At 26.5% G+C, this 20,253-nt stretch overlaps 1 protein-coding gene across 4 annotated transcripts in view; it reads left to right on the forward strand.

The window, feature by feature from the left end:
• The window catches only part of LOC107445720 (MAGUK p55 subfamily member vari), a 48,359-nt gene that overhangs the window by 22,193 nt on the left and 5,913 nt on the right, over nucleotides 1-20,253 (forward strand). For 3 of the 4 annotated variants that reach the window (XM_043051875.2, XM_043051871.2, XM_043051879.2), the window contains exons 3-11: nucleotides 9,499-9,620; nucleotides 11,595-11,747; nucleotides 13,188-13,346; nucleotides 13,616-13,691; nucleotides 13,948-14,096; nucleotides 15,075-15,206; nucleotides 15,310-15,418; nucleotides 16,845-16,910; nucleotides 19,276-19,437. In XM_043051875.2, coding sequence (XP_042907809.1) covers nucleotides 9,499-9,620; nucleotides 11,595-11,747; nucleotides 13,188-13,346; nucleotides 13,616-13,691; nucleotides 13,948-14,096; nucleotides 15,075-15,206; nucleotides 15,310-15,418; nucleotides 16,845-16,910; nucleotides 19,276-19,437 — 1,128 coding nt within the window. Of the gene's footprint in view, nucleotides 1-3,588; nucleotides 4,062-9,498; nucleotides 9,621-11,594; nucleotides 11,748-13,187; nucleotides 13,347-13,615; nucleotides 13,692-13,947; nucleotides 14,097-15,074; nucleotides 15,207-15,309; nucleotides 15,419-16,844; nucleotides 16,911-19,275; nucleotides 19,438-20,253 lie in introns of those variants that run through there. The other variant, XM_016060187.3, reaches the window with a different exon arrangement.

Raw genomic sequence — 20,253 nt, forward strand, 5'->3', positions numbered from 1 at the left:
CAACGCCATATTAATACTTATATAAATTTATACGATTCGTAATAACCTGGTAAAAAAATTATTGAGTTTTAATATCTTTTCAAGAAACCTTAATTTTAAAAAAAATATAATAAATGTTTTAGGTAAATGAGTGACATCATATCACGAACTTTATTTGGATCCATCAGTTTATTTCTTTAAAAAAAGTACTATTTTCATAAGCAGAAGTTTGAAAATCGGAATCAAATGTACGTTTTCTTAAACACGAATTTTGAGCTGTGTCCAGAATAAAAAGCTCACCGATGACATGTATTCTATAATGACTTATGTTTTATCACTAGTAACACTTTTTAATCACTATTATGTTTTGTCACTATTATGTTTTATCTCTACTAACTCTTTTTTATCACTAGTATCACTAAAACATGAGATTAGAATGTCTCGCATGCAGATAAAAATGTTGTTTAGAAATCCGAGAAAGGCAATTCTTTATTTGTATTTTAGACAATAAATAATTGTTGATACAGGACATAAATATTGAACCATAACACTAGGTTTATTGCCGATTAGTTTGGAATGAAATTCTTTGTTTGTTATGGCGTACTAGAAGTTTTAAATGCCGATATATATTTATTCAACGGTCTTTCAATCGTAAAAAATTGAAGCATGTAGCTTATAAACTTATTCTGAATTAGGTTGTCTAGAAATTTACCTTACGCATTTTCTTCTTTACTTAAACTTTCTAAAAATGACTCAAGCTTATAACTCACGTAGAATCTTGAGTTAAGCTGTACTAGATTGTAATAATTACGCATCAAAAATAAAAAGAACTGTTAAAACGTCTAAAAAAAAAAGCTAGCTAACAACACGAACTTAAGTAAAATTCACCTTTTACCCGAAGTGATTCGAACTATTTATTTTAACAGCCCCTCGCATTTTGGATATGATCGTTATATTCAGAAATCTTTTTTATGGCATGCCTAAAATTTTTACATAAAAATGTCTGAGCAAAAAGTATACTGTAAATCCGATTTAAAATAACATTTAAATCAAGTGTTTCAAAGTTTTTTTTTTTTTTTTGTTTACCCGTGCCTCGTAGCTGTAATTTTTTTTTGCACTTTTTAATTATTTGTTGCATTATAATAGTAATATTTATTCTATAATAATTATTTCTAAGTTAAATTGAATAATTTGCTTAGTTGGAATATGGTAATTTATTATTATTAATGAAGAATATATAAATTCAGCAAATTGTATAAATTGAATTAGTGTAAGCATGAATAAAAATTCCTGTTTGGTTTATTTTATTACGTTTTTTGGAGTTGCATTTGTTTAACGATGATTTTTATTATTGCAAATTTATTTTATTATTTTGCAACTTTAATTTTTGTTTCGTGAAGTAAAAAGTGTAAGAAAGAACTCATGCGAGAATTTTGTCTGAGAGAAATATTACTCTTGAGCAAATTTCCCAATGAAAGGGATTGGAAAAAGATAGATTAATCGAGTTTAGATTTAATAGAATGCAATTAATAATGCAATAAATTATCTGAATGCAATTTAGTTAATAAATTGCATTTAATAATTCTTGTAGTTTAAAATTAAAGTTTAAAAGCTATAGTTTGTATTCTCATTCATGCATTCCCTCACATTTTAGAGAAATAACTGCTGCAGAATTTATAGAGAAATTCAACTTTTTATTGAAATTTAAGTCTTATTTCAAATTAATTAGCATTAGAAAAAATATTTAACTTCAATAAAGAATTTAAATTTTATTTAAGAGTAGCTATTGTGTTTTTTTAATTAACATTAAATGCTTTTATGATTACTATTAAGTATTAAGTTGTTCATTAAATGATTGATACAAGTATAAAAATGATAGGTAGTTTTATCAATTAACGTTTAAATTAAAGAATGCTTATAGGCTGTTATAGTTTCAGTATGTTGAAAAAAATCGCAATTCTTTACTTTCTTCTTACCTTAATTTTCTTTATCTTTTTTTTCTTGTATTTTTCCTTGTATTTTTACTTTTTTAATTTGTATCAATATGAATTTGAATGATCAGCAAATTTCTTCATAAGACTTTAGAACATAATTTCTAATGTTCATGCCTTTTAATTGCTTCAAAAATAGTTTTTTTTTTGTTTTGTTATGTCCTTGACTCCCTTTCTTTGTAATTATGTTTCACAATTTATTTAAGTAATTGCTTTTAAAAAATCCTATATTTGTCTTCAATTCGTTCAAACACAAGTTGCAATATGAATTATTTGATCGAAGATTATATTTTTAAATTGCTTGAGTGAAAGTTGAAATTCTTGAAACAATGTGTGTAAATTTTATATTTAGCTTTAAATCGTACTGTCAAGTTTCATCTATATCTTAATTTAAGAAATAAGTAGTACACAATTATTAATGGTTGCCTTGTTTCTCTCTAACTAACCCATATTAAATGATCATCTATAAATCCGTTTTAGCGAGAAACTTCTTAATTGTTTTTCAAAAAAAAAATAAAAACGAATTTCTGCGATTTACTAACTTCTACAGAGAATATAGCATTTTTTTTTTTTTTTTTTCCCGAGAAATCTTAAAATTTGACTTCGAATTTCAGGAAATATTTGGACAAAAAATTAACTATAAATAAATAAAAATATTTAACGTTTTAAAATTAAAAAAAAAAAAATAAAAAGAAAGGAACAAGGAGAAACTAATTAATGTTAAAATGTTTACAACAACATTCTTTTATTTTTAATCGCTGATTGATTCTGCTGAGGAAAGTTACTTATGCAAAAGTAAAACTAGTTTTCAGAGGTTTTGACCCTGAACTATTCAGTAATTGTGTTTTACTGGTATTTTAGTTAAAAATTTAATGGGAAATTTTTTTTCGATGTTTTACTGCTCCTTTCCAAACCATGTTAAATTACTAACTCGTTTACGTTTTAAAACGTTTTTCCAAAAAAAATTATAAAATTATAATTAATAACTTTTTTTTTTGTTACAATCCTTACATTTATTGAATGGTTCGAATTTCAAAGCAGCCACTCAACACGTGGGTGTTTTGAAATGGAAAAATTTAACTTTACTTAGAAATTTGTAATTTAAGATGCTTATTTTTAAAAAGTGGCCGTAAATGTTTAAAAAAAATAAATAAAATGTTAAAAATACATAACTGAAATTTAAATAAATAAGAAACTAAGCTTGTTAAAATGTGTACTAAGATTTTGAATAATACAGGAGGAACAAAAAAAAAGGAATGTTTTTGAAAGTCGCTGCAACATATTTATTTATAAAAAAGCTACTTTCTATGTAAAAACAATTAGTGAACAAAGGTCGTGATCTATCAAAATTACATAAGTTTCATTTTAAATAGTTAAGACGCGTTTTAAGATAATAAAAGTAAACAAGTAAAAATTTCAAATTTGATTCTCTTTAATAAACACATCGGTGATTAGATTATCTTAATTATTCTAGCTGTTTTTCTAATTGATTAATTATTTGTTTCGCTTAGATGAACCTTAAATATAATGAAGCTAAAATACATCATTTCGTTTTATTCTTCACGCATTATTTATCGCCTACGCCCTACTGACTCAATAAATGTTTCTCTAACACGGTGGTTACTTCGCATTTAGTGCAATGACTGCGAACAAGTTTGCAACCATTTCTCCTGGCTTGGCGCGCGCTAACAATCCAAGGTTTGGCGATTTTATGGTGATTTATACGTTCCTGTGGTTTTTCAAAACAACCCTACCACAGCGCCGATTCCATCATCACACGAAGAATACCTTGAGTTTAATCGTTTGATAGTAAATATTTTTAAGTGACAATCGTGTTTTATTGTATAGGAAGTTTGATCGATGCCAAAAAATAGCTATTTCTATTTCCTTTCGACCAATTGATCGTATTTCTTACTGCTATGCGATTTCGCCTCTCCTTTGTTTATGTGTGATCCAGCTATGTTTGTTTGAAGTACGTTGGCGTTAACTATTAGTTATTCGTCGTCATGGTAATATGTGGAAGTAAACAAGATGATGATAGCCGTCAATTGTTGAGAAGCATGGAAAAAATTAATGAACAAAAACAAGGGAGTAAGTTTGACTTTAAGGAATTTTAAAATTTTCAATTCACAATGACAACACTTAAAAATTAGTTAAATGAAATTTCACTTTATGAAAATACTCCTAATTTATTGTCGTGTAAAGTAATGTATTTTACTTGATGTCTGTGTTTATGTTTTTGAAAAAGTCGTGTTTAAAGTTAACTATTTCGTCGGAGAAATACTTCCTTTTTTTGCATTTCGCGCCACACCCTTCGTGATATTTACTACCTCATAGGGGTATTCTCCATAGTGCGATATTGCTTGTTTTATTTTGTCTTTATTTGCTTTTTTTTTCTATTCATGCTACTTTTTAAACTGTATTTTTTTTTTAAATAAATTATTTTGTAATATCTAGCACTTTTTGACTTAAATTTTTAAATTGTACGTAATTTTTTTTTTTCATTTTTATATTCATTTCAGAAATTGAATTTATTAATAATCATTCATTTTGATTTCTTATGAACTTTTATTTTTACTTGACTCAATATTTTATGTTTTTTAAATACATAACTTTATGTCTGTTTTTTTAAAGCTTTTCAATATTAATGATAGTTTTTTTTTAATTCTTAATTGAAAGTGTGCTATTTTGTGTACTTGGTATTTTTAAAACCTAAAATGCCATAAAATAAATAAAGGGAAAAAATTCAATTATTTAATATGTAAAAACTAATTAAAATATTGTTTGAAAAAGAAGTCATTGATTTTTTTTAAAGCTAAGTTAATAAAAAAATTGTTCAGCTGGTTACTTACTGTATAATTTTCTGAAGAACATTATGCAAATATTCTTTGTTTGTAGATTTTTCTTTATTAAGGTAATTTTTTATCACTTTTAAAATTTAAGTTATAAATTGTTATGTATTGAAAAAGCGCTTAGAAGTATGTTCTACTGTTAAAAAGTTGGCTTCTACAGGGCTGGGTTTTTGGTGTTAAAATAAACTTTGAAAATTTAGATTTTAATATTTAAATGGCCTTTTTTCATCTGTAAGATTTTTTTTCTTCAGGGATAATTTTTCATTGCATTTTTGTTTCAGACGATAATTTTATAAGAGGACAAATTTCTTTACAATGAAAAATTCTTGCCTTTTTTTTCTTAATTAGACCTAACATTTCCCTAGAATTATGTTCACATGATGGGCACATATATTGTGCCCATAGAAAGAACTAGCCTGAGGGAAATAACCTTTTAGCCCAAGTGGCAGATATTTTTTCAATAAGAAATATCAGATATGATTTTTAAATAATTCATAATTGCAGACTAGTTTAAATAATAGTATTTAATTTTCAAACTATTTAATATAAATATGTACGAAAACTAAAATCTAACAATTGGAAAGAATAATTAATTTCCTAAGGAATTAAAATATTTGCACTTCTTAAATATTTTATGTAAATGAGATCAGTAAAAACTTAATATATAATTATAAAAATCGTTATAGTATTATAATCAAATTTCATTAATACTATTTAATTAACAAATCACACATATTCTATTTGCATACTGAAAAGTATGAATACTCAAACGCCTCTTAAATATGATTTGTAGATTATAAAATTCTACATAAAACTAAAATAAATTATGGTAAAATAGTTTTTTTTTTTTTAAAAAAGAGTTAATGTAAAATTTTTTTTTATATTCTGGTAAAATTTAATTCTGGTTTCTAAAAATGGTTCTGGTTCATTAAAAGAAAAGGTTTCTTCTAGAAAAAGGGCTTTGGTCAATTTGAAAATTCAGTCACTGGTCTAAAGGACCAGTAAATAAAAGATTACACTAACCATATATATTTTAACAGGTTCATTGGCATATTTTTCTTAAATTTTTTAAAAAATAAATAATACCTAAAAATATATGATATGAAATTAACTAATCATATTTAAATTGTTGTAAACTAATAAAAATTACTGTTGAGGCTTCATACATATCAAAATTTTATCATTGTATTTTAAGAATTTTTTTTTAATAAATTTTTTTATATTATTCAAATTTATATAATTACCATAAGTAGATCATTATCAGAGCTCATTCTAGGCAGAAAAAAGGGCAGGGTGCAAAAGTTTAAAAAAAAGGGCATTATTATTCTAAAAAGGCAATAATTTCTTTCTATGGGCTTTACACGTTCTATTAAAAAACATTGTCAATTTGTAAAAGAATTTTTTTCTTTACTTTACTAAAAGTAGCAAAGCAATCATATTAATTACTAATTTTTATTAATAAATTAACATATATATTGAGTGTGCGCGTGGGTGACTGCTTGGGTCAGTCTATGTCGGGACCGAGGGTCAGGGTGTGCGGTATTGGACCTTGTTAAACTGTTCTACCGTAAAGTGCTCGACTTCGCGAGCAGGTCGTCAGGCTACTAAAGCGGGGGTGCCATCCAGTGCCGTTCCTGGCGGGTATGCAGCGAATGCTCCGCACGCAGGCGCCCAATTTAAGGGGCGCCAAATTCAACTGTTCGAAAAAAATCAAATTATAGCAAATTATTAAAAATCAAATAATAGCAAAGCTGTAAACTTTGATTACAGGAAGAAACAGTAAACTAATATAAGAAGTAACTTCTACACTGGAATTTACATGCAAAAAATCTGTTGTCGGCACTTGGCTTACGGGCGGCGTATCTTTAAAGGATGCCGCTCGTCTTTGGCGACTCGCTCGACAAATAATATACATGTTATTGTTTTTTATGCATTTATCGGTCGCGGCGTGTGCCTCAGAGAAGTCGAAGGTGCAAAAAATATTATTTTCTGAAAAGTTCTCCAAAAAAAACTTTTTTTCGGATCCAGATTTTTCCACCAGATTTTAGCGGTGATATAAAACAGGAAAATGTGGCTTGTTTCAGTCAGTCAGTTCAGTCATCGAGTATTCGTCGGTGAATTTTGACGATTAATAATAATTTCATTTGAATATAATATTACGTGTTGCCGTTGTGTTGCTGATTTTAAATCTTAAGGTAAGAGAAGATGAAAGAAAACGTATGTTATTAATATTGGTATCATAAAACTGCTTTTCAACGTAAAAGTTATATTTTAAGAACTAAGAACAATTTCTTTTGAAATCTTTTGCTTAAGAAGACGTTTTAATTATGGCGCAGCAATTAAGAGGTTTTGGATTTAACTATTCTTTTTCTTCGCATTAAAGTAATTGGAAAACTGTGATGCTCAGTTTAAAAATATTCTTTCAAAAATCCGTTGAGCGCCGTTTGAGAGTTTTAACTCAATTCACTCAGTTGAGTGAATTGAGTTATATTAGATTTTTTGTTAATTTCCGAATGGACGTGTTTTATTTATGACCTATATTGTACGTTAATAGTCTATTTTATTTGATGTCGAAAATAAATTTTTTGTCATATTTTTTCGTTGTTTTATTTTATTACGCCCATTTTCATAATCAAACACTTACACTAAAGTGACTTTAGTCTATAAGGAAACTATTCAGTTTAAACCTCAAACTAAAAATGATTATGAAAATTGGCCTTATCATCAAAATTTAAGCATAGTATATAGGGGCGCACAAAATTATTCTTGCACGCAGGCGTTCGCCACCCCAGGAACGGCACTGGTGCCATCCCCTCTGCAGAGGATCAAAATTGTGATGGCGTGTCTTCAGATCTTCCTAAGGGATGTTTTAAAGACCATTGCCAATAGCCCACTGTGCAGCTCTAGTGCAACGTAAATGAACTACAACAAATATTAATTGTTAAAAATAAAGAAAAGTGACAATTAGATGAATAATTACAGAGAATGTGTTATGTTCTCAGTTATTGTTAGGACTGCTATTTTGTAATAGAAATATAAAACAAAAATCAAACAAGCATTTTCATTCTTTTATACTCAATTGAAGATTATCAGTTGCTGAACTGGAGGACCACTTATTGCTAATACCCGGTGGTCCGAGTTGGATTTTACTAATCCCTGACCATCATTAATTTTTTGCCCTTAGGCAGTTGCAGATAATTGATTAGAAAGATCTAACTCCTGTGACTTTAAGAGAAACATGATAATTTATAAAATTAGGGAATTAGAATCGGGAATTTATGAAAATTAGCCCTAATCATTGTTTTTTCTCCTATTCTCTAAATTTACATGTTATTAGATTCTTGCTATTTTAACACACTCACAACTAAACTTGTAAATTATTTTTCTTCAGAAAAATATGATTAGTTGATAGTTTTATGAAGTTTCTAAACATTTTAAAGCTGATTTTTGCAAATAGTAAACTAAAATATTTTTTTACATGTTCTTTCATTAAGTTCTTCTCATTAATGCTCAGATTATTGCTGTTTAACAAACCCTAAATCTGAATAATAATCAAACATCCGTGTTACTCTGTAGCCTTACAGATTCGTTTAGTAGGAATTTAAACTATGTTTATTATTATTTTTTTAATTTACCTCATTTATACTTTAACTAATTAGCATAGTTTAAGGGAAAAAAACTCTTTAATTTACATTGAAATATAGAAAAGAGATAAAATTTAACTTTAACATCTATGAGATGTTAAAGTTGTTATGGTAACATCCTAACTATCAAAAGACTGAAGTCTATAATGAGCATGGGTGCAAGGTCGCTGTTTTGGAGTAGTTTCGGCGAGAGAAAGGGAATCTCTTTTTTCCGGTCTATTGTGTTAAATCCTAGAAGCTACTCTCCCTAAAATGCGCCATTCTTGTTTCCATACCACCAGACAGCCTCAGACTTTGCGGCGGGATAAATTCTTAGCTTATACAAACTATATTTGACAAATGTTTAGTTACCTTGAGTGGTATCATCATAAACTACATGCATACATAAACTACATCTGTTACTGCAAATGACTGCAGTTTGAAATAAAAATATATGATATTAATAGCATAAATTTTTTTATTTTATTTTATAAACATGTATTTTAATTTTTTTTATAATTATAATTGAATAAGAAAAATATTATATTTATATATACTTAATTATTCTAATTATCTTAATATTGTTCCTTGGAATAATACTAAAATTAAAGTTCCCAGCTATCAAAAATGTCATACTGGCACATACATGTCTCACTACACCTTTGGTTACACAATATTAATAGATGACCAGAATGTTACTTTTAGGTTTTAAAATATGACGTTTACATTTGTGGTGAACTAAAATGAAATTGATATAGATAAGAATCATGTGTTAAGTCTTCAGTTTTTTAAAATTTTTTTTTAATGCAATAATATTGAAAGAAGCGTATTTGAATGTTTGAAGAAAAACATATGAAATGCCAATTAAGTGATTTCATTTTCAAATTCAGTATCACAAAGTAATAGCATTGTTACAGAAAAGCATTATTACAGGATGGTTTTCCTAGCACTGTTCGATTTGTTATTGCAATATTTGTTTTTTTTTCCTTCTCGTTAAAAATGCATATAATTCTTTTTAGATTTATTCAAATTGTTTTACTTTTATTATTTTAGCTGCTTTCCAGCATGTCAGAGAAAATATTGAAGATCTCAATGGAAGGGTTGGGGCCAGGGATACTGATATTATATTTTTGAAAGGATTAATGGAATCTCCTGTTGTCAGTTCATTAGTAAAGGTAAATAACCGTATTTAAATTATTTTTGTTCCGGAGCCATCTATTATATTTATGTTATTAATACTCAAATGAAGAGAGAGTTAGTAAATAAAATTGTTAATAAGTAACATATTGATATCAATTTACATGAGCAATCATAATTTGTTTTTCATTAAGAAATACAGTACAGGGTTCAGAGTTGTCCTGGTATTCGTTACTTTCCTTTAAAAAAAAATTTTATCCATATTTGTTCTGATTTTTAGCTTTTTGTCCTGATTTTAGTACGAGTTCAGATCATCTTATTTGTAAAAAGTAGGTTTGAAAAACTTAGATTTTCGATCCAAAATCTTTTCATTCTAATTAATAATACTAGTAGTACAAGTCGCAGAATTCGATAGTTCTAATTAAGGGACCGTCTACAAATTATATACAAGGCCTAGGCATATCGTCTTACCCACAGGATTGATTTTTCAAACATTTTTGGCGATTCAGTTATTCTATGAAATTGGCACTCAATAGTTTTATATAATCAAACTTTTATGGGGATAAATTAAGGGGTCATTCAATAATTTATTATTTTAAGCATGAAGTAACATCTTGTAGGATAAACTTTTGTAGCAATTATTCATTCGCATTTTTTATTTTTCTGTTCGCTTTTTTTGTCTGATATATATATAAAGCTTTAAAAAATTTCCTGATTTTTTTTTTTTTTTGGAAATTATTGTCCTGATTTTTTTCTTAGGTCCACTACTATACCTGACATGCATGAAAACATAATATATGCAACATAAATAATATAATTCTTAACAGTAACATTAATGCATTTAAACATTATGCGCCAAAATAAATAGATGAAATAAATTAATATGAGTAAATTTATGGTTAAGTCAAATAGTTTTGTAAATATTGTACTAGTGAAATTCTTTAGTTCTTAGAATCAGAAGTCTTCTCATTTTTGTTAATTATACATTATCCTTGATACAGTAAATGTTTTAATTGTAAATTTCAGCTTTTCCCACCCTGATTCTAAAAAATATTTGAATTAAAAATATTAAAATTTTATTTAAGTAATAACTATTTTACATCGTTTCATTTCTTGCAAAAATAAATGCTTGAAAATTTTTCATTTTAATTTTCACACCTTTAAAGTCACTAATGTTAACAGATTTATATTGTTATGTATATTACCTATAGTACATTTTTATTCATTATTTTTTAATATTATCAGCAATATTTTTAATTGCATTTTTTATTTTATAACAATATATTATCACAAAAGTATTTAAAATTCATTGGAAATATCTTCAATGTTTATTTCATTAAATACTAGATAATGTTAAAGTAAATGCCAAATATATATTTTAATTCCCTATTTTTAAATAATTAGTGCTGAAACATACTTTTGTGATAAAACATACTGTTATTTAAGTATAGATTTAAACAGACAGTTTGTGATTTACTAACTCCTTTTCGTTATTTATTCATCATCCTCAGCATTTTAAAATATTTAAGTTGAAGAAGTGTTTTACCTTTACTATAGATTGTGCATTTCATGTTCCTTTATTTTTAAATTTGCATTAATTCAATAAATCAAAAAAGAAACTTTTTTTTTTGTTTTTTTTTTATTGAAATATATTGATACTGATACTATTAATTGTATATTGTTGAAGTTAAATTTTCGTATGTGCTAACAAGTGAGAGTGGCTTTTGTTTTATATATTTTATTACTACCACATTTAGACATTAAATTTTTGTTTGTATGTTAATGAAGTTGTAATGTATAAGCATATTTAAAATCTGCGGAAAGCGTGGGAAAGATCATTTATTTTTATCCATGTCTGGCTCAGGTTAACAGAGATCCTAACTTCTAAAAATTTTCTGGCATATACAGATTTTTAATTATGTTAAATGGTTATTAGAAATGTTTAAAAAAAACTTGGCAGGCTATAATTTATTTATTGTAATCATTTTATTCAATTCTCACCTTTTTTTAAGGTTCAGGATCAGTTAGAAGATAGCTGTGAATCAGTTCAACCTGTTAGTGTTGGAAACTATAAATTGTTAAAAGACGTTAAGAAAGTTTGTTGTAATCTAACAGGCAAAGATTCACAAGAATTAATCAAATTATTAGATAATCCTCATTTTGAAGTAAGTTCATCCTCTCATATTTGTATTTGTTTTCATGGATTTCTAATTTAAGTGGAAAAAATAGTTATATATATGTATTTTAAATTTAGATGATATTGTTAATTATATTTGATCTTATTCCAAAATTGCTCTTGTCTGGTTATTTATACTACAGTTATAAGGTCTAGTATAATTAATATAAATTTCAAATAATTTAAAAAATCTTTAAAAATTTTAAACAAATACTTTATAGATTGCTAACTTCTTGACAAAATTTAATCAAACCTTTTTTAAAAATTGTTTAGTACAGTTATTTAAAAAATAATGGAGAATAAAGATAAAAATTTTGCACTCTATTTTTATTTCAAAAGTTTTCTAGCCAAATTTTTAATTCCAACATTTTTAATTTGACATTCTTATTTTCAAGTAATTGGGAAATAATTCATAATTTTTTTATAAAATAACTTGAGTAACCAAATTTTTGAAATTCTGAGCTATAATAAGAAATATGAAACAAATAATATTTTTTAATTTTGATTATTACTATAAAGGTTATGTCGTATTGGTCATTTTTGAAGTATGCAATTTTGAATGTGCTGCACCATTGCTAAACCGTAATTTATTAACAATAGAGCAGTATTATCAATAAGCATGAAACTATATTTGGGTAAAGAAGTTTAATTATAATGTGACAGAGTTTTTCTATTCACTTTGAAAGTTTCCGAGATTTGGTAACATGCAAAATAGGAAATTATTATTATTAGGGGTCTCAAACTTTCAATTGCTCTCCTCCTGAAACTATTGTCAAATTTTTCAGATTGTGGCTACCCCCATGATTAATCGTCAGAACAAAAGTATGTTTATCCAGAAAAACTTAGCTTTTGTGACTCATTCCTTAACTTTATTAATTGTCAACATAAACTAATTACCATATTTAAGCTCAACATTTGAAATTATTAAGATAAAGCACTTAGTACATGAAAATTTCATTGATAAAACAAAAGTTAGCCATCATAGCTTTCTTTTTTTTTTTTTTTTTTTTTTTTTTTTTTTAAGCACTATTCATGTTGCACTTGCGAAGTTGCTGTTTATTATTTTTTGTTCCAAGATATTTTTTGTATCAAGTTTTTCACTGGCTCTCTGAGCCTCTACAAATAGATTGCAAATGCATAGTGTGAAAAATCACAATTGTAACATATCTGAATTTACAAATGGCTCTACAAAGTTTAATTATACTTAATTTTATTAAACATTTATTTTTCTTAAAACTTTATACTGTTTAATAACATTTAAATTTAATGTATCCAAAATTTATATTTTTTTAAAGAAAAATAAAAAAAAAAAATTTCTTGATTTTAATGGTAAAAATTTTATACTATGTTTTCTAAATTTCTTATGATTCTGTAGTTGTACCTCTTAAGAAATATTTAGTTTTTAAGGTTAGAGTTTTCCTACTTTTAGGCCATGATTGAAGCTCATGATATTGTTGCAAGTAAAAGGTATGATTCTCCCGAATCTTCACCTGTTATATCCACTTCACCTCTTCTCCGAGTGAACAATGGTCCGGCTACTGAAGCTGTTCGAATGGTTGGAATAAGAAAAACCGATGAAGAACCACTGGCAAGTGTTAATGCTTCTAAAAGTGTATAATTTAATTTCTGATTAAAAAAAAATAACATAGTTGTAACTTGTATGCCTTATTAAAGTGTTTGACTAATTAGACCCATATTTGATTTTTAAAAATTGATTTAAAATTTTTTCTACCCATATTTCAATTTGCGTTTTTTAAAATTTGTCTTACATGCATAAAAAGAAAATATTTTTTTTATTGTTGTTGTAATTGATTAAACAATAAATTTTGTTCACTAAACTTTTATTTACTGTTTTAGGGCATTACTGTTCGAAAGGAAGAAGATAATCTTGTCATAGCTAGAATTCTTGCTGGTGGAATAATTGATCGACAAGGTAAGAAAAATTTATTTACGTTTTCGATAGGATAACAATATATATTTTTTTAAAAATCAGTAGCTTTTACTTTTGAACTTATTGATGTAAATATTGTTGGGAATAAAGGGCTACAAATAAAGTTTCTTTGATTTTGTAACTTCAATTAAACTTTTTTTTTCTTCATCTTAGCATATAGATTTACTAAGTATTTCTAACAAATAATGAACTAATATTATTAACTAATGGTAGTTTCTTAATTATTTTTTATGAGCAGGTTTGCTAAATGTTGGAGATACCATTCTAGAAGTAAATTCTGTTGAAGTACACACCCCTATGGATTTACAACAACAACTTCAAAAATCTCTTGGAAGTGTAACATTTAAAATTCGTCCATCCAATACCGATCTCATTGCTCCAGCTCAGGTAACGTTCACAATAAAACCATTATCTGCATTATATTTTATTATGAACTAATTTACTTAAATAAAGTTTTTTGTTCCCTCTGTTGATAAAAGATTAAGCTTGAATTTATTTAAATCTTGCACTTTAGAGACAAGTTTAGTGCTTTAAAATATTTTATTTACAATTGTTAGACATGCTTTTTTTATGCTTAATCCACATGGTTTTAAGGAGAGGATTATTTTTTGGTATTTATTAAAACGGATTTTTACTTAGTTTAAAATCTTTTTACTTTAAAATCTCAATGTTTTAATACATTCGTTCAGCTAACTTCAAATAGAGTATTGTAGAATTACTTTTCGATGCACATACATGATTTTTGTAAATTTTATTGTCCACACGATTTTCTCGGTTGCATTTTTAATATAATATTAATACAATTCGGAATCACACTTATGAATAATCATTTAGAATGGAAAATTTTTGACCACTCTGAAATTTTGTGATTTTTGGCGGTAATAATCCTTGCTTGTGAGACTTGAGGGGTAAAAATTTTTTTGGTACTGTAATTAAATGGCGAATTTTGTTTTCGTGATACCCAATTTTTTTTTCATATTGTTGCTGAAATTGAATTAAAATCGATCAAAAAAAGACCTTTCCAGTAAACAGGAATCTGGATAAGTGACTTTGTTCCAGAAAATTTCAGATTTTATGAAAATTATTGCTTTTTTTTTGTACGGTATCTTTTCAAACATATAATTCAAAAGAAAATAGTTGCTGATAGTTTTAGTTTTTATAAATTGTTGAAGTGTACTGACAGTAGCTTTGTATAGAATTTATATCAAAGTATATAGTATTCAATTGAAATATTTAGTGGTCTATTTTGAAATAAGATTAAAACAAAGTAAATGTTTTGATTATATGTTATTTTTTGAATCTGATTTGAAACACGTAAATTACAACAATAAACAGTTTTGACTTTATTGTTTAATTTATTTTTAGACATTTGTGAAAGCTTTGTATGCATATGATCCGTCCAAAGATTCTCTTCTGCCTTGCAAAGAAATTGGATTATCATTCAAGCAAGGCGATGTTTTGCAAGTTTTAAGCCAAGACGATCCTAACTGGTGGCAGGTAAATTTTAATTTGAAAAATTCCATTCATACTTTGGAGTGCACTTTTGAATCTACTTTTATTATTTTAACCTTAATTTTAAAAATAATTGTTTTATATGTAGGCTAGAAGATTAGATGCTATGGGTCCTGCTGGCTTAATTCCTTCACAAGAGCTTGAGGAACGCCGGCATGCTTTTGTCCGACCAGAATATGATCATGCAACTAAAAGCAGTAAGTAATTTGTTTAGATTTTTAGTATATTTCTCTTATATTCTATTGTAAATTTACATAGTTCCATATAGGAATTTAGATAAGGTAAAATTTTGCTAGAATGGGATAATTAAAAAAAAGGTTAATATTCTTAAATATTTTTTTACAAATATTAACTTTTTTATCATTCATTCATTTACTGATATATTTAAAAAATATTTTAAGCTTCTTTTTATCTGGAAATTTAATTGATGCAGTGGTTCTCACTATTTAGCCAGGTCTCAAGAGAAAGAAGTCTTGCCCTGCAGCTGGGAAGTAAAATCTCATAGCAGGGTTGCCACAGACGACTAAAATGCAACTATTTTCAGCATGAGGCGACTATGGCAACTTTTTTTGCCTGAAAAGGCTAAAAAAGCAACTATTTTCAGAAAAAGGAGACTATTAGGAGACTTTTCTGTACTTTAGCAATGTTTTTTAGCATAAATTTGGTTGAAAACCTGCAGCCCTAAATTTCTTTTCTTAAAAAATAAAAAATGTGAAATAAAAATAATAAAATTTAAAAAAATTAAATAATTTAAACATCAAAAAATGAAATATTTTAGATTGCAAATTTGAGTTATCACTTTCTAATGCTTTCAATTTGCACAGATTCTTGTAAATCTATTTTGTTTTTCGATCTCCTTTTCAACAGTTTTTGCAACGAAATTCTGCACGATTTTAAAACACAAAATTTTTAATACGATATTACAATGCATTAATTTATATTTAATTAATAATTAAATAATTAATTATAATTAATTAATTTAATTAATTAATAATTTATATTATCTATATATATTTGCTAAGTTAATTATTGATAAAAGGGAAAATTTCTTCGAATAAATGTGTTCTTTTTTAATGAAAAAGTATTTTTTGAATGAATTTTAGTAATTAAAAATATTTAATTTTCTGCAAATATACTAATTTTTTTATATAAAAATTTAGTACTAGAACATNCTAACGTTTAATAAAAAACTGATCTTATTTACCACCAACTTGACAAAATGGATCATGGTGTATGACAATTATGTCATTTAATAAAATTTTAGTCTTATTTTGGTTCTTATTTAGGCAACTATTCTCATAGTTTTTGGCAACGATTTTCATGCTCTAGGCTTCTAAAAGCAACTATTTTGTTCATTTTTTTTCTGTGGCAACTCTGTCATAGTAATATGAAGTTAAGGGATTTTAGTAATGTGTGAAAATACAAAGTTAGGGACTGCTTTTAATTATAACATTATGTAAAAAATAATTTTTAGCAGATTATTTTTCATCAAATTTATACATCTTAATTATATTGATACATCCTAATATTCTGTCAAAAGCATTAAGTGTGGGGAATACTTAACTCTTAAAATAAAATTAAATATTTGATGTTAAAATTCATTGAAATTTCTTTTATTTCCAGCTATGTGTGGTACTAAAATTACGAAGAAAAAGAGAAAAGTCTTATATCAAAGTAGAGCAAATGCAGGTAAAAATAATTTTGTTTGTTTTTTAAAAATTTAAAACATATTTCACTTAAATACACTCTAATAAATGGCCATGCCACTCTATTTTGAAAGACCCCCATTTTCTTTCATTATATTACACTGTACCCTAAGTCCTGTTAAAACATTGACATTGAACCTTACGCTACAATATAGCGACCAATGTTTAATTTTTTTTTTTGATTCTCATGAAAATCACTTAAAAATAAGTATTAAGCATTTTTGTGCTTTCAAAGCAAAATGTTTCCATTAACAGTAAATCATTTGATTTAATAAAAGATTCAAAGAAATTATTTAAACCTCTTTTACTTTTGGTGTTATCACACATCATATTAAAAGCATCTTGAATTTTCTTTGAATGGAAGCAGAATGATGCAATCTCGATTCTACTCTTAGGTTGCCAAGATCTATGATAAAAAAAAGCTTAGAAGGTATGGATAACTCCACATTAAAAATCAAAGTATATATACAATTGTCATGCTGAAAATTGGGCTTGCATGCTTTTTCAATTAAACAAATTCAAAATTAAGGGTATAATAAGTCTATTAATGATACTTTCTGTGTTTGAAATTTTATTTCCTTCTTTTACAAGATGTTAGTCTCCTTGAGTGATATAATTTGGAGTCAAAACATGATATTCACTTTCTATTTTGCTGTATTTTGTTTTTGTTTAGTCTTTGCAGTTATTTGATTGCACCTGCACTTATGCTATTTATTGAAAATAACTGCCCAGAACCTGGGTATTTCTTCATATGTTATGTAATATTTGGAATTTTACTTTTTTGTTTATATTAACACAAAAATACAAGTTGCATTTTTATAGTTTATTCTTTTACTTTATATCTTTTTTAAATGTAGCATTGTTTTGTTAAAATTATTCCAGTATTGTATAGTTGTGAATAATAATTAATGTTACTTTCTTGTACTCTCCATGTATAAACCTCACCTTACAATACCAGTTTTCGTTTAAATGTCAATGACTGTATCCTAGATCAAGAATTGTTTTTATATAAATAGATATGCAATAAATTTATTTTTTGAAATGGCCAAAAGCTGTTTCGAATTTTTTTCTTTTTTTTTTTGCGTTTTTGAAGAAAAAAAATTATTGGTAGTCCAATTTTTTTTAATTAAAAAAGTTGCATGTCACCATTTTTTTCACAGAAATAGCTGTTTTTCGGCATAAACATCTAATTAGTTGTACTGAAATATATAAAATTGTCTGTAAATGTGTAAGTTGCAAATTATATTCATAATTTTATTTTCTGATTAAATGTGACTAAAGTTTTGTGATAAATACTTTGAAAAGATTTAGCCTCTTCTAAAGGTTTTTAATAAAACCACTCAGCCTTTCTGAATTTTAATGATGGTGAGGTAGCAAAGTTTTAAAACTTTATATGATTGTTTGAAAAGTTGCAAGTCAAAAAATCTCTTCTTTTAATGATAAATTAAGTATTTTTATAATAATACTGTAAAATTCTTAATGCATATAGTGAAGCATAAAAATTTATCTTGCATATTTGAAACAAAGGTAGTTATTAGCATTTCGAAATAAAATGTGTTAATGTTGGAAGTTGCGTATTTCAAATAGTTTCAGTTGTTCACTGCAAACACTATTACTATTTACTATATATATCTCATTTCCCCATTAATTTACCCATATGGGTTCAATAAAATCAGGGCTCTTTTATAGCCACTATCAAAGTAAGTTATGGATGGAAATTTTTTTTTTTGATTTCTCTTAAAAAAATGCCAGGTTCTTTTATTTATGAATATAGAGAAGAAGACAATTTCTGAAATTTTCAAACTTTAAAATGGAGCTATAGACATTTAATCAAAAACCCTTCAAGTATCCATGGTAATCCTTTACTAATAAACACTTGAATCGTAACAATAAAGTTTGATATTAAACAACTTGCTACAAAAAATTTTATGCACATCTTAAATATAATGATATGTTTACAAATTAAGTGACTTACTTACTTAACAATGCTAATTAGTTTCCTGGTTATAATTTGTGGTGAAAAACCATATCCAAAAATAAATTTACCTGTATTTTTTATTTAAAACGCTTACCTTTTTTTTTCTACAGCGTTTCACAGAGTAAAAATTAATTTCATTATATTTTTGCTTATAAATGTCAAATTAAAAACCAATTTAGTGCAAAATAAAAATAGAGTTTCGCATGTTTTTAATAAGTCAAAAATGTAGCTGCATTTTTAGCAGTATAGCATATATGATATTGGGATTTCATGTTTTGCAGTTAGTAATAAATTTAAGATGAAAAATTTCTTTAAGTATCAATGTGCTGTCATTTGAATATTAATCATTAACACATTTATTTTGTCTTAGAATTTGACAAGGCTGAATTACTTCTGTATGAAGAAGTTGCTCGAATGCCACCATTTGAAAGGAAGACTCTAATTCTGTTAGGTGCTCAGAGTGTTGGTCGAAGAACAATGAAAAATAGATTAATAAAAGAAGATCCTGATAAATTTGCTTCTCCAGTTGCCCGTATGTAATGATAGCTTTTTTAAAAAAAAACAATTATAAATTAATAATTTGATTTGTGAATAATTGCCTCGTTTTGAAGGCATTTATTAAAATTAAAACAGGAAAAAATATGATTTTAAGTTATTAGGATTCTAGAAATTTTGAAAATTGAATCATAATGGCTGTTGTGTATATGAAGAAAACAACTTTGTTTTCAGGAGTAAAATATCTCTAACTACCAAAATTTAGTAACAGTTATCACATATATTCGAGCCGCTATGGCTTAGTGCGTAAGAGAATGAACTGTCACTGTGAAGAACTGGGGTTCAATCCACAATGGCAGCTTGAAGACCACCCAACTTCAGATAGATCGATAACGGCTGCAATGCTGACCATATTGCCACAGTCATAGCATTGTTCGCAAAATTAAGGAGCCTTAATCTCCATAATCCCCCTGGCTCTCAATGAGCTGTTGCAAGAAGGCCTTACTTTTATAGCACATATTTAGAACTGTTTCTTGTCTACAAAAGTGTAAGAAGTGGTCGACGGTTTTTAGTTGAAAAAAGTAAAAGCTATTTAGATGTCACGTAACTATTTAGATGTTTAAAAGTTAAATGCTTTTTATACCAGTTTTTCTAGGTACATAAACAACAGCGTTATAAGAAATTTTGTTCACATTTTAATATGTTGCATATCATACTTTCAAAATTATGTTACTACAATTTCAAAACTTTTTTTGTACCTATCTAAAACTTCAAATATTATCTAAAATTTGATCATGTAACATAGCACACTTTAACTACTTTGTGACCAATGTCATATTTTTATTTGTAACTG

This window comes from Parasteatoda tepidariorum, chromosome X1 (genome assembly GCF_043381705.1).
Source record: "Parasteatoda tepidariorum isolate YZ-2023 chromosome X1, CAS_Ptep_4.0, whole genome shotgun sequence".
NCBI lineage: Eukaryota > Metazoa > Arthropoda > Arachnida > Araneae > Theridiidae > Parasteatoda > Parasteatoda tepidariorum.